The sequence below is a fragment of the Equus przewalskii genome, chromosome 24, assembly GCF_037783145.1.
Source record: "Equus przewalskii isolate Varuska chromosome 24, EquPr2, whole genome shotgun sequence".
NCBI lineage: Eukaryota > Metazoa > Chordata > Mammalia > Perissodactyla > Equidae > Equus > Equus przewalskii.
In genome coordinates this window covers 7,812,134-7,826,267 of record NC_091854.1, presented here as the reverse complement: position 1 = coordinate 7,826,267, position 14,134 = coordinate 7,812,134, and the positions used below count along the sequence as shown (strand labels likewise).

Below are 14,134 nucleotides of genomic sequence, written 5' to 3'. Positions count from 1 at the left end.
TCTCACAATTCTGGAGGCCAGAAGTCCAAGATGAGATTGCCAGCGTGGTAGAGTTCTGGTGAAGGCTCTGTTCTGGGTTGTGGACTGCTGACTTCTAACTATACCCTCACATGGTGGAAGGAGGTGAGGGAGTCTTTGGAGCCTCTTGAAGAGCACTAATCCCATTCATGAGGGCTCTTCCTTCATGTCCTAATCACTTCCTAAAGGCGCTACCTCCTAATATCATCATATTGAGCTTTAGGTTTCAACATGTGAATTTTGGGGCGGAGCACAGACATTCAGACCACAGCATATGGTGTATAACATTGATTTTCATATGTTTAACCACTCTTGAATTCCTGAGATAAACCCCAGTTGGTCATGGTGTATAATCCTTTTTCTATGTTGCTGAATTCAGTTTGCTATTATTTTGTTGAGGTATTTTCATCTATATTAATAAGGAATATTGGTCTATGGTTTTCTTTTCTTGTGACGTCTGTGTCTGCTTTTGTATCAGGATAATACTGGCCTCACAGAAGGAGTTGGGCAGTGCCTTATTCTATTTTTTAGAAAAGTTTGTGAAGGATTTGTGTTAATTCTTCTTTAAACATTTGGTAGAATTCATCAGTGAAGCCACCTTGTCCTGGGTTTTTCTTTGTGGGAAGTTTTTGATTACTAATTCAATCTCTTTACTTGTTATAGGTCTACTCACATATTCTGTTTCATCTTAAGTCAGGTTTGGTAGTGTGTGTCTTCCTGGGAATTGTCCATTTCATCTAGGTTGTCTAATTTTTTGGCATTATATATTCCTTTTTAACATTAAAAAATTTTATAGACTACTTTTCAAACTTTCTGCTATTTTTAGATTGACCTTTCTATAGTTAGTCCAGATTAAAAAGGTTTTAAAATTATGTAGTTGTTATACATGAAAGTGGCACATTGGGAAACTAGCTTTTAAGAATCACAAACATTATTTTTATTAATATTTTATATTTTTTCTTTTAGGGTTGTATACTCATCAAACAGAAACATAAAAAACTATGAAGAGGAAATTCTTAGGAAAAAGATAGTGGAGAGTGGGGTACCACAAAAGAAACATGACTTCAATTTTGAAAAGTGTACTGACAATGATGGAAGGTCATCTACAGAGTCCTTAGGTAAAAAATCACCTGATTGTTCTCTTCTGAAGCATGAAATTCCAGAAGATATCAGCAATGGAGAGGACAATTTAGTTGCCACTGGTGAGGTATTTTTTGTGGATTTTTATAAAATTTTATAGCCATGAAAGTAATTATATTCTGATACCATTAGGGAAAAGCATACTCAAAAATCAGCTCTACAGACTTTTTTAAAATAAGTAAATGACATATGAGTGAATGAAAGTAAATGTAATGACAGTAAATGTTTTGTGGGTAAGTGAAAATAATAATGTGGTCAACTCTCATTTTTCCCAAGTAATTGGAGATGAAGTTATAGTGCATAAATACACACACAATTCACAATTCTCCTTTTAAACCTCCAGATGTCATCATCTTTATTCTAATTGCCTCCAATAAAAGCTTTAGCAGACCATAGGGTCAGTTCTATTATAACCCAATATATGCATTCATTAAAAAACACTATGCAACACAAAAAAATCACCATTATATTTTGTCATGACACAAAAAATTACTGAAAATTTTGTCGTGACACATTTTAAAGTGATAGGAATCCAGCAAAAATGGTAGCATAAATTTATACATGTTAAATGATTCAGGAATACATAAATACTATAATAAATATGGCATTCGACTTTGAAAAAGACCTTTAGTTTGTTTGTGGTAGTGGGTGTGAGAGGGTTGTGGCTTGTGAATTATTGTGAATTGGTGGAAGGAGGGTATTAATGATATAGATGTAGATGTAGTAAATAGTCTAACAGGAAACTCAAGGCCTCTGGATCAGGGAACAGACTGGTTATTACTCTCAGAGCATCTTAGCACCAGTTCCCAAGCCCTAATCCCCATGAAGCTATGTGATGAGGGCCTGTGGTGTTACCCTGCACCACAGGCAAGGAACACCAAGATTAGGAGACATTTATAGGCTCCTGGCAGATCTTCCTATTCTCCTCAGCACAGAAAGAGAGAGAGAGAGAGAGACCTTTACTTTGGAAAGGAAGTAAATCTTCTCTGGTGAGGGGAGGGGAAGGCAGCTTCACTACCCTGGAGTGTAAGAAAACGGTCCAGGTGAGAAGAAAGTCTCTAAATCTTTCTAGAGCATCGCATTATCTCTATTTTCCACGGCATGTTTGCTGTTTAATCATCCTTTCTCCAGATTTGCTAGTGCTCTGTTGAAAAAGGCCAGATCACACAGAAACACAAAAATGTTCATAGAAAATGATCTCCCAACAGTTGGTTCTCTGAAATCAGATGGAAGTTTGTAACACCGGCTATGGATGGGTGTGGCTGACAACATATGCAGTGCACTGAGGTATTTGGTAGATGTTTCAGGCGTTTATGTGTGTGTTGTGTCTTCTTACATGGCTCAGTTGAGCTGGGTGCAGTTTTCTGCCTTGACCTAGGGTTTCTCTTGGATGAACTTGCACCTAAGCAAATGAAAAGTTCATGTTATGCTCAAGTTGTCCCCTATTATATTAATTGTGTTGGATCAAACTCATCTTGTAAAAACAATTGTTATACGGGCCAGCCTGGTGGCACAGCGGTTAAGTTGTCACATCACTGCCACTCTCCTTGAAACTCCCTCTGTCTTCTATGACACTGTGCTCTCTTGATTTGCCTTCTTGGCCACTCCTCAGTCTCCTTCACTGGCACATCATCTTTCTGCCCCGTAAATAATTTATCTTCTCCAGGTTTTTTTGAGCTTCATATCCAGCCACTGACTAGACATATCTGTCTAAATATACCTTAAATATCTCAAAATTTACCTTGTCTCAAACTCACCTGATCACTTGCCTCTCTCAACCTGCTCTTTTCTTAAATACTCTATCAGTTTGAATTATATCACCGTCTTTCTACTCAGTTAACTCTCTTACCTTTCATTCATTCAATTCATGACCATGTCTGTTGATTTATCTCCTAAATATTCTTAAATGCTTTCCTTCTTTATCCTCCTGCCATTTCTTTATTTCAGGACTTTGCTGTTTTCCTTGAGAATTTGCACCCCAGCTAGTCACCGGGCCTCTTCTTGTTCCACTCTCCGTTTATATCATACGGAACAATGTTAATTGCAAGTCTGTTCATGGCATTCCACTTACTAAAATTCTTCACTGGTCTCCCATAGCCTTAACGTAAGTCTCAGATTCTTTCCCCTGGTATAAGGGGATTTTGTGAACTGGCCCCTGCCTAGAACTCTGCTCCCTCCTCTCTTCACAACCCCCCATACTCCTCAAAACTCTAGTTTTACTGAATTACTTGGTGTGACCCACCTGCCCCCACTAAGAACTGTATTTTGTCACCTCTGTCCTTTGGCACTTGCTCTTTGTTTCTGGAATGCCATTCTAATTATTGATCACATTATTTACTTATCAACTTTGTGCTAGGTTTTGAAGATAGAAGAGTGAACAAAACGGGTAGTGTTCCTGTCCTGCAGTCTAGTAAGAGAAACAGGTGCGTTACATGCAAAGTGTTGTTAGGACACAAATAGGGCACATGTTACCAGGACTTAGGCTTCTAGAAGAAGCTACGTGGAGGGAGTGATGTCTGAATTGAATCCCGAAGAAAAAGCAGGAGTTAACCAGGCAAAAAGAGTTTAGGGCAGAAGTATTCTAGACAAAGGAAACAACATGTCTCTAGGCAGAGAGAGCCAGGCATGTAGCAAATTCGGAAAACTGGAAATGGTTTGTTGTGGGAGTGGAGTGAAGTATGGGACAGGAATGGTCATAGTAAGAGATGAGCCTGGAAATGTAAGCAGAAGCCACATCATGAAGAGCCTTATATACAGGATAACCTTATATTTTATTGTCCAAACTGGGACACTTTGAGAGAGTGAAAGGTGAAAAAATATTATTGCTATTGATAGTTATTCTGGGGCAACAGGCGTTAACTGGAACTGTCCCAGGCAAACTAAGACATGTGGTCTAAGCTATTTTAAGGAGTTTGGGTGGTACTGTTTTGCAGGCTTATGGAGTATAAGCAGACAAAGTTTATGGTAGAATGGAATAATGACTTCAGGTTGAGGAACATTAAGCTTTGGGTTTCTGTGATTGTGTTGTTTTTTTTCCCTGACACCACATCTGATAGCAAAAGTGGTTTTTTTCCACACACCAACCAGTTCCCTGCACCAACTGGGTATCCAGCAATTCAATTCTCACACTAACTATCCAGATTTAGCACAGACCCCACAGATTAAGGGCTTAGTCCCACAAGATTGTCCCCACTTCAGATGCTCGCCACAAATGGGATGCCTAGGCTACTGTAGAGGAATGTCAAATGACAAAACTAAAACAATTTAGTAATGAGTTTGATGTCCTTTATTCAAAGGAAAACAATCCATGGATTGGGGGAGTACAGTGCCTCACAAGCAGTTGAGCACTCTTCTGGAGGGATTTGAGCAAGAGTGAATTTTGTAGAGCGCTAGCAGAGGCAACGCCAAAACAGGGTATGATTGGCTGGGGTTGCATATCTGACCTTATTTAGAAAGATCGAGGAACAAGGAAATGAGTATAGAGCCCAGAGCTGGCTTGGTATTTGGGGATTGGCTGACTGGATATGCTGTGTTTCCGGGCAGTGGAGCGTTTACAGAAGCACAGAATTTCGGTTTGCTGATGTGACACCCAAGGCAGGAGTGGCTCCATCTTGGGCTTAGAAATTTATTTCAACCAGAGGAAAAAGTTCCTTCTGTCCTCTTAGGTCCTGTGGCTGGCCTAAGAATTAACTTGAAATAAGATAGATGACAGGGGGAAAAAAAGCATTTTCATTACTTACTTTTGCACTGGGAGTTTCACAAAGAAGTGAGACTCAAGGAGGGTGGCCGGATGTTTGAGGCTTATAGATCATCTTTGACTAAACAAAAGAAAGGGATTTGGGCTATGGTTGGTGGAGGCAAGTTATGGTAAGCTGAGGGGAGAATACGTATCGTAAATAAGGGTTCTCTTGTTATGCAGATGGAGTCCAGTGATAAGAGTTGTGTCAGATGATAAGAGTAGTTTCTTCCTGATATGGAGATATCTTTACAAATGGAAATTTCCTTTACAAATGTAATTTTTTTTTACAAAAGAGGAAATTTATACTTTATTTTTATGCAGTTAGGGGGAGGTAAAGAGCTTTTCCCTGCATCTGCTGGTTCTCAGTTGCCTTTAGCTCCAAGTAATCTTTATGCCAGAATGACATGTTTTGAGGTGACGTATTCTGGTCCCTTTTACTACTCACACTTGTGCCCAGCGACTACAAATTCGGGGGTTCCCATGATCACCCCCTCCAAGGTTCAGTAATTTGCTAGAATGACTCACAGAACTCAAGAAAATATTTAAGTTACATTTACCAGTTTATTATAAAAGATACAGTTTAGGACAGCCAAACGGAAAAGATACATAGGGCAAGGTCTGAAGGGTAAAGGGCAGTACATAGAAGGAATGTCGGTGCTCTCAGGGTGCACCACCCTCCCAGCACATCAGTGTATTTACCAATCTAATAGCTCCCTGGATCTCATTGCTCAAGAGTTATGACTCAATCTCCAGCCCCACTTCCTTCCCTGGAGGTGAGGAAATGGGGCTGAAAGTTCCCTCCCTAATCACTCGTTAGGTCTTTCTGGTGACCAGCCCCCATCATAAAGCTCTTTAGGGGCGCCACTCTGAGTCACCTCATTAGTATTAACACAAGTGTGGTTGAAAAGGGCTTGTTATGAACACCAAAAGATGCTACTTTAACTTAGGAAATCCAGAGAGTTTTAGGAGCTCTGTCCCAGGAACTGCGGAACAACCACCAAATATATATTTTTATTATACCACACTGATATATTCAAGTTCAGTAGGCTATTTGAATACATAAATGCAAATTGAGATACTCTGCCCAGTAAGTAAGCATCTATCAAATTAACTTGGTTTTCTTTTGAAAAGTTTCCAGGTTTTCCCTTTGTGTCAAAGATCAGACTGATCTTTAATCATCAAAATGAAGACAATTTCTCCCGAGTATCTCGCATTAATTTCTGTGCTTTAAGTTGTCTTCTATAGGAATATCTAGAAGAAGTAGGATCTCCCCTCTTCCACTGCCTAATTCTAGTTTAAGTTTTGTGTTTTTTTCCTTTCAAAAATCTTCATTATGCAATATTTGATACATTAATTTATTCAACAAATATTTATTGAGGATCTATAATATGCCAGGCACTGTTCTGGGCCTGAGGGTTACTTCCATGACTAGAATGGCCTTCTAGCCCTTTTGGAACTTAATTCTAGTTAGAGAAGGTAAGGTCTGGATGGAGATAAGTAATAAATGTAGAGGAGTTAAAAGGTGACATGCTATAGAAAAAATAGGACAGAGGAAGAGGGATTGGGAGTGTTAGTGATGGGAGTTGCAATTTTAGATGCTTGGCCCGGTCAGCCTCATTGAAAAGGTGATGTTTAAACAAAGCTTTGAAAACAGTTAGCCAAGTAGATATCTGGGAGAAGAGTGTTCAAGACAGAAGAAATGGCAGTGCAAATATCCTAAGATGGGAACATAACTTGTCATTTGGAGGAATGAAAAAAGAGTGCAGTGTGAAAATAAGCAAAAACGTAGGCAGTAAGTTCAGAGAGATAATAAGAAGCCAGATGTTGTGGGGCCTGGTAAGCCATCCTAAGACTGTGGCTTTTGCTTTAAAGGAAATGGAGAGAGCCATGTGGTTTTGAACTGGGATGGGCCGTGATCTGAATTATATTTTAAAAACATGCCTCTGAATGGTTTATTAAAAGTAAACTGGGGGTTTACACAGAATTCTAAATATATTATGATATATATCCGAGAGGTATGTAATGTTATAATCCAATGTTACTGCAATTAAAAAAATAAAAAAATTTAAAAGTGAAAAAACAAAAAGTAAACTGTGGTGTCAAGAGTGGGAGACTTGGGCCAGCCCTGTGGTGCAGCATCAAGCCATGCTGTGGCAGGCGTCCCATATATAAAATCCAGGAAGGGGGGCATAGATGTTATCTCAGGGCCAATCTTCCTGAGCAAAAAGAGGAGGATTGGCAGTGGATGTTAGCTCAGGGCTAATCTTCCTTAAAAAAAAAAAAAAAAAAAGAGTGGGAGACTTGTTAGGAAGTTATTGCAGAAATCCCGGAGGGAGATGATGGGGCTTGGACTATGGTGGTAGCAGTGGCGATATTGAGTAGTAGTTGGATTCTGGATCTCTTTTGATAGTAGAACCAAATGGGCATTCTGGCTTATAAATATATAAATTTGGTTAGTGGGAATCTGGCCCCAGTGACTGATCCTTACCAGGTGCACTGACTCAAGTGTCTGGACTGACAAAGCTATGATATACAGTGTAACATTTTTCTTTTTTTTTATGTACATGTTTTATATCTCACTTCCCACTACCTAAAAGGTGAATCTTTTGAAGTAGAGATCTTTTTAAATATTTATTTTCTGTACCTCTCCATATTGTGTACAGTGCTAAACTCATAGTAAGTGCTCTATAATTCCTATTGATTTCAGTTGAATTGGTGTTGGTTCACAGATTATTCTAGCCATAAATCCACGAACAGGAAGAGGAAAGCATTAAGTAGTAAAAAAATAGATAAAAATTGGAAAATTTTCCGACTTTCTAAGTCAGATGTTCATGAATTGGCTTCAACTTTGGTGTACAATTTCATGATAATGTTACGTATATTTAAATGTGTATCTATATTTAAAGGTATATCGACATTTAAATATAAGTGGAAATATATATTTCAAAGAAAAAGTATAGATGATTTTAGAATTTTGTTTTATTTTGAATTTACTGGTTAAATATTCCAGTCACTGTTGTTCTTTCTCAGTAGCTAATCTAGATAACTGTGTGGAAAAACCTTTTGCTAATACTAGAACACAAAATTTTTGGATATCTGTAATATTAAAGGAACTATTTTTTACTCTTGTTTTTCTCTTTTAAAGTTAATTATAATTTGGATCCTGCATCTGAATTAGGAGAAGATTTATTGAAACTTTACTTGAAACATCGTTGCCCAGATATTGATATTTTTGTTGATGGAAAAAGTTTTAAAGCTCACAGGTAAGTAGGCCTGTAATTGATATGGTGTCTTGGTTGTGACAGTAGAGTGTAAAATACTGGCTGTCTCTTTCTAGCACAGTGGTTTTCAAGCTCTGATTCACATAGGCCACAGGGGTTCCATGGCGATGCCTTGGGGTTTGTGACAAGGGAAGAGCTTTGCCATCAGGGCGAGTTTTCTGCCTGCAGGTTCACACATGCATACATGCCCCTACCCAGACGTGCGTGCCTGCTTCAGCCAGAGCACATCCCCTCTCATCTGTGCTTTGCATGGGACGTAAACCTAAGGTTGCGTTAGAAGAAAATATTCTGTTGCCTAAAATAGGTTTGAAAGCCACTGTCACAGAAAATGTAATTAATGCAGTTTTTAACTTCACAGTCATTATAGTATTGAGAATGATTATTTCTCCATGAATGACATGTATTTTCTCTGAATGCATTTGGCTCAAAGCCTTTGATTCAAAATAGACGATTCTCATGAATAGCATTGATTAGGAGATTTAATATTTCAATGTACTTTTAAAAAACCATTATTCTGCTTTAGAACTGGGTTGTTTAGATTCCAGGCTTTTAGATTTCAAATGAAAGCCTGCCGCTTGTTTTGGTCAGACTCTTTTTGGCAAGTAACTAAAATGTGCTTAAAAGAAGAAAAAGATTTAATAAGAAATAGATTTTCTGTTGGAGCTCAAGACAAAGAAGTGTAGCTGGGTCTCACAATGGTCCAGAACCAGAACCAGAAAACTGAGGAACCCAGACAGTTCTCCTCCCTCCGTTGCTCTGTATTTCAAATAGGATGTTGATAAATTATTCTGGAGTTCCTGAAGAGGAAGAACCAGACTATTTGCAGAGGCAAGAAGCGATCTTCTGGGCTCGAGAGTACACAGCCTCTAATGAAATTAGCAGTAGGTTTAGATTACCGGAGTCCACCAAGCTAAACAGTAGAGATGTTTGTACTCTCAGAAATCATACTGGTTTTGCCAGTTAATTGACAGCAGCACATTGCTAAACTCTAGGATTGCCAGTCTCAACCAGATTATTTACCATTCAGAATTTGAACTTTTCTCCTGGGAAAATAAATTTTGTAAATATATGTATACACATATACACCTTTTCCTAATTTTTCTGAAATATGCATTATATATAGTAAAATGCAGAGTGTAATACAGATTTAGCAATGTATTTCCCATATCATGGTGTGTGTGTATGTGTGTGTGTCTTTCTTTTGGGGGAGAGAGCAACACAATTTTATTTTTAAAATTAATTTAATTTTGTGTCCAGGTTTTTCTTGAAACCATATGGGCATCCTACCAAAGTTCTACTTATGGAGCCCTAAGGCTATTGTTGTCATACAGGGAAGGCAGGACCCTGTGACCGTTTGCAATATGTCCTCAAATAGTGTCTGTATTTGTCCTCTCTCTGTGTGCTGCTTGACATTGGACTGTGTTTTAGGAGCTGGATCTAGAATATTAGGTTTGTATTCCAGGACAGCTCTTGCTCACATTTCTGGTTTATTTTGTTCACCTAGCCATAAAAAATTAATTTATCTTACTAAAAAGGCAATTTCCTGAGGATATGTTTCTTCAAGATCTGGCTTAAACTTTCCTGCTTTGTTTTAGTGCCTTTATGTGAGTTACTATGGCAAATTCTGAATCCCAAGGTTACTTTCCTAGTCCAGACTCAAACATCTCTCAGTTTAATACATATTAATTTTACTATTCAGTTCAAGGAATATTATGTCAGTAGTTCAGAAAACATGTATTCGTGTAATGTAGTCTAAAGCCCAGCATCAGAACTTTCTGAATCACTTCTTGTTCTGGCTGATCAGTGTCAGCATTTATTCTAGTGGTCTGGCTAAAAATCCGTTTGTAAAATGGCTGCTTTAATTTTTCAATTGTGTGTACTCCTCTATTGAACGATTAATGCAACTGCTCACAAAGACCGGGATTTATGATCAGAGTGACATTCAGTTTAGGTCCCAAATTTTAGAACAGTTTAGTTTGCTAGTTTAATATGTCCAAATAGGTATGATAATGAGGTAGTTTCTTCTTTACTGAATCACTGTCTTTCTCTCATGTTCAAGTTCCTTCCTCAAAAACCTCTCTGATACCCCACTTCTTCCAACATAGTGTCTCCAGTTGCGAGTTGCTGTGTCCAGTCTTTGCCCTGATCCCCAGCCCACTACCTGGAGCCTTCGATATGCTGCAAGACGGTCTGATGCCAGTCACCTGCTTGTGGTGGCATAAAAAAAGAATCCATTTATGACTGAGTAGTTAAGAGTGTGTGACTGTGTGTGGAGCCTGTCTGCCTGGGTTTGAATTCCAGCTCCACCATCTTTAGGTATAAGAATTTGGACAAGTCATTTAACCATTCTGTGCTTTAGCATCCTCATCAAAGATGGGAGTTTATGGAAGTACCCATCTCACAGGATGATTGTGAAGATTAAATTACTTATTGCATTTAAAGCACCTTGAATAGTACCTGACTCGTAGTAAGTACTATGTAAGTGTTTGCTGTCATCATCCAAGTGATAGGCCTTTGATACAATGGAGGAAAAGAGTTCGTGAAATTCCTTGGTACCACAGGCCTTGGAGGGAGGTTGCAGTGAGGAACCAAAGCAAAAGGCACTGGGGGCCTGAAAGGAAACAAACCGCCTCTACAGAAGCTCCTTAACTGAACTTGACTAAACTTGCTCTTCAGATGTTCTCTGTAGAACATGCCGACATGTTGGCAGAACTCAAGGCAGGAGACTATTCTCTAGTATACCTACACGTTTCCATTCCTGTCATTGAGTTTGTGTCCCCTGAGAGTCACTTGGGTTTGTTCCCAAGCCTCTTAAATGCCATTTGAATTTATTATTTTGTTGGCATAACAATGAAATATCATATAAACCAATGATACATGAAGTATGAAAAGAGTTATTGTTCCAGTGAAAACTAAAATGAATACTTTGGAAAGATTTAATAAGAAAGAAGCACTTTAAAAATTGCTATTGAATTCAGTATAGATGAAACAATATAAAAGTTTGAGGGAAAATTATAAAAATTTAAAATGATTCTATACTTCACAAAAGTTTTAAATTTCTTTCTTCACTTTAGAGAAGTTAGAACTGGAAATCATAGACAGTGTATATGGGTATGGTTTTTGCAAGAAGAAGGAAGCTCAATTAGCGAACCCACATTAAAAAAAGATTGGTGTAAGACTGGTGAATGAACGCGCAGTTATTTTTTGTTAGAATAAAATAATTATGATACATACAAATCATTTTTAAAATTCTCTCCTGATTTTTTTGATTAACCAAGCAACTATCAGTCCTGATTGTGTTAGATAATAGGGCATCCACTACACTTTACGAATCATTTTTTAACTTAAGAAAACCTAATCCTCTGAGTGCTGTAGTCAATGGATGTCTCAAGAGAAAGCTAACTTTCTTTTTTTAAAGTTTATGTTCCTTAGGATATTTGCAAAGAAGTGGAGTGAGTCATAGGGACAGTTCCAAAAAGTTTGGATTCACTACTCTGGGTTTAACCCTTATTCTGTTAAACTAAAAGGAACTAAAAGGGAAAAAAGATATTCTTGGAGCAAGAGTACTTAAAAAAATAGCCCGAGTTAAAAAAAAAAATCCTTTTTTACAGCGTCTCTGAGTAATCCAGGTCATTATTCTGCCTGGAGTAGTGAATCTAGTTCAGCCTCCGTCAGGAAGTATTGAATAGCAATTTACTTAAAGCGAGAGCAAGGGAAAATGAGGGCATCTCGACAGAGCCAGAAGCAGCCTTGTCAGTTGAGGTTAAATATAATCAAAAGGAGAAAATAGTTTTTGACGTGTTAGAAAATGAAAAATTTGGCAAAGATTTTTAATATACCATGCTATCTACAGCATTATTTTTTAAACTGAGGCTTCTATCTTAATTAAATAGGAATGTTTTCCAAGCTTCTGACTTAAGGTTAGGGTAATTTGTTAAAGCCTCAGATGCTTTTAATCTTACTTAGATGGAAATGGCTCGCATGCTGTGTTAGTTCAAGGTTTCTGCGAAGCAGACATGAAGAAGGGATTAGACTTGCAAGAAATTTATTAGGATAAATGCATGTGAGAACATGGGAAGGAATCCAGAGGTGACTGGGAGAGCTGTTAACCTGCGATGTTGATCTAACCTTGAGTGAAGGAGAAAGGGAAGGAAAGAAGCTTGGGTAGAAGCATCTTAGACTGAAGTGCAGTTCTGAGGAAAGTTTGGCAGGCTCTTGGAAAGTTTTGAAGCACAAGTCACCCATCAGAAAAGGAGTTTTCTTCCAGGAATCAACCTGTGTTAGAATTCCTGACGTGCTCAATCACTCGCAAGGAACAGCCTGTGCGAAGGTGGCCTTGGGACCAATGTGGTAGATTTCAGAGTGGTATAGCTGGCGTCATGGGTCTTTTTCAGTATTGCGTTGGCTATTTTAGGCTCTTTGCCTTTCCATATAAATTTAAGAATCATTTTATCAGTTTCTACAAAATAGCTTCCTGGGATTTGGATTCATTCCATAAATGAGGGTTGAATTTTGTTAAATGCTTTTCTGCATCTATTTTGATGATCACATGATTTTTCTCCTTTATTTTGGTAATGTGCTAAATTATATTGCTTGATTTTGAAATGTTAAAGCAATCCTACGTTCCTGGAATAATTTCAACTTGATTGTGATGTTTATTCACTCTATTTATTGCTGGATACAGTTTGCTAATATTTTGCTTAAGATTTTTGCATCTATATTCATGAGAGAGTTGGCCTATAATTTTCCCTTTTTTGTAATGTCCTTGTCAGTTTTAGGTCTCAAGATTATGTTGACTTCATAAAATGAGTTGGGAAGTATTTCTTCTTTTTTCATATATATTTCATTATTTTATTTATTTGAGTAAGATTGATTTTATATCTTCCTTAAATGTTTATTTGCTCTCACTGGGGAAATCATCTTGGCCTGTTATTTTCTTTAAGTAAGTTTTATTTGCATCCTTTTTTCACAAATTTATTGAGTTAGAATTCATATCAATCAAATGCACACAAAGTCCAATTTAGTGAGTTTTGACTAATGTATAAACCTGTGTAACCCCCACCACAATCAAGATATAGAGAATTTTCACCAAAATTTCCCTTGTGCCCGTTTGCCATCAGTACCTCCCCTCTCCCTAGCCCTAGGAAAACTGAATTTCATATTCTTATTTACCATATGTATATCTTCTTTGGTGAGTTTTCTGTGCATATCTTTTGCCCATTTTTTAATTGGGTTTTTGGTTTTTTTATTGTTGTGTTTTCTAAATTATAGGTTATTTTACCTGTCCTAGAATTTCATATAAATGAATTCAGACATATTATTGTGTCTGACTTCTTTTGCTCAGCATAATGTTTTGGAGCTTCATCCCTGGATGTTATATATACCAGTGTTACATTCAATTTTTATTGCTGAGTAGTATTGTATTGTATGAATATACCACAATTTGTTCATCCATTGTCTTGCTGGTGGACATATTGGTTTCTTTCCAGTGTTTAGCTGTTACTGATAAAGCTGGTGTGAACATTTTTCCCCTCTTCCAGTGAATAATGTACTGTTCTGACCATAGCTTTTTCCAGTCCTAATCTGGTGCTCAAAACTTGATGTAATGCCATTCTTTATAACCAGCCATAAACTTTGGTTTTGAAGTAAAACTATTTCTATCAATTTCTTACCTGATAGTTTTGTGCGTGCATGCTCATTTTTTAGTTGGGTTATGTTCTTTTATATATATATTCTATATATAAATATATATTCTATATATATAGAGAGAGAGTATATATAGAATATGTATTTATATATAAGATATTTTATATCTCATGGAGTTTTAATAGTTTTTTATATATTCTGGATTTAAGTTACTTGGCAGATATATGTTTTGTAAATATTTTCTTCCAACATTTTGTTTGTCTTTCCATTTTCTTAAAAGTGAGTTTAAAAGGACTGAAGTTTTTAATTT

The 14,134-nt window shown here is 37.3% G+C and overlaps 1 protein-coding gene across 6 annotated transcripts in view; it reads left to right on the top strand.

Moving 5' to 3' along the window:
- The window catches only part of BTBD8 (BTB domain containing 8), an 88,196-nt gene that overhangs the window by 18,781 nt on the left and 55,281 nt on the right, over window positions 1–14,134 (top strand). For 5 of the 6 annotated variants that reach the window (XM_070592677.1, XM_070592676.1, XM_070592679.1 and 2 more), the window contains exons 3-4: window positions 985–1,220; window positions 8,043–8,160. In XM_070592677.1, coding sequence (XP_070448778.1) covers window positions 985–1,220; window positions 8,043–8,160 — 354 coding nt within the window. Of the gene's footprint in view, window positions 1–984; window positions 1,221–3,208; window positions 3,263–3,514; window positions 3,582–8,042; window positions 8,161–14,134 lie in introns of those variants that run through there. The other variant, XM_070592680.1, reaches the window with a different exon arrangement.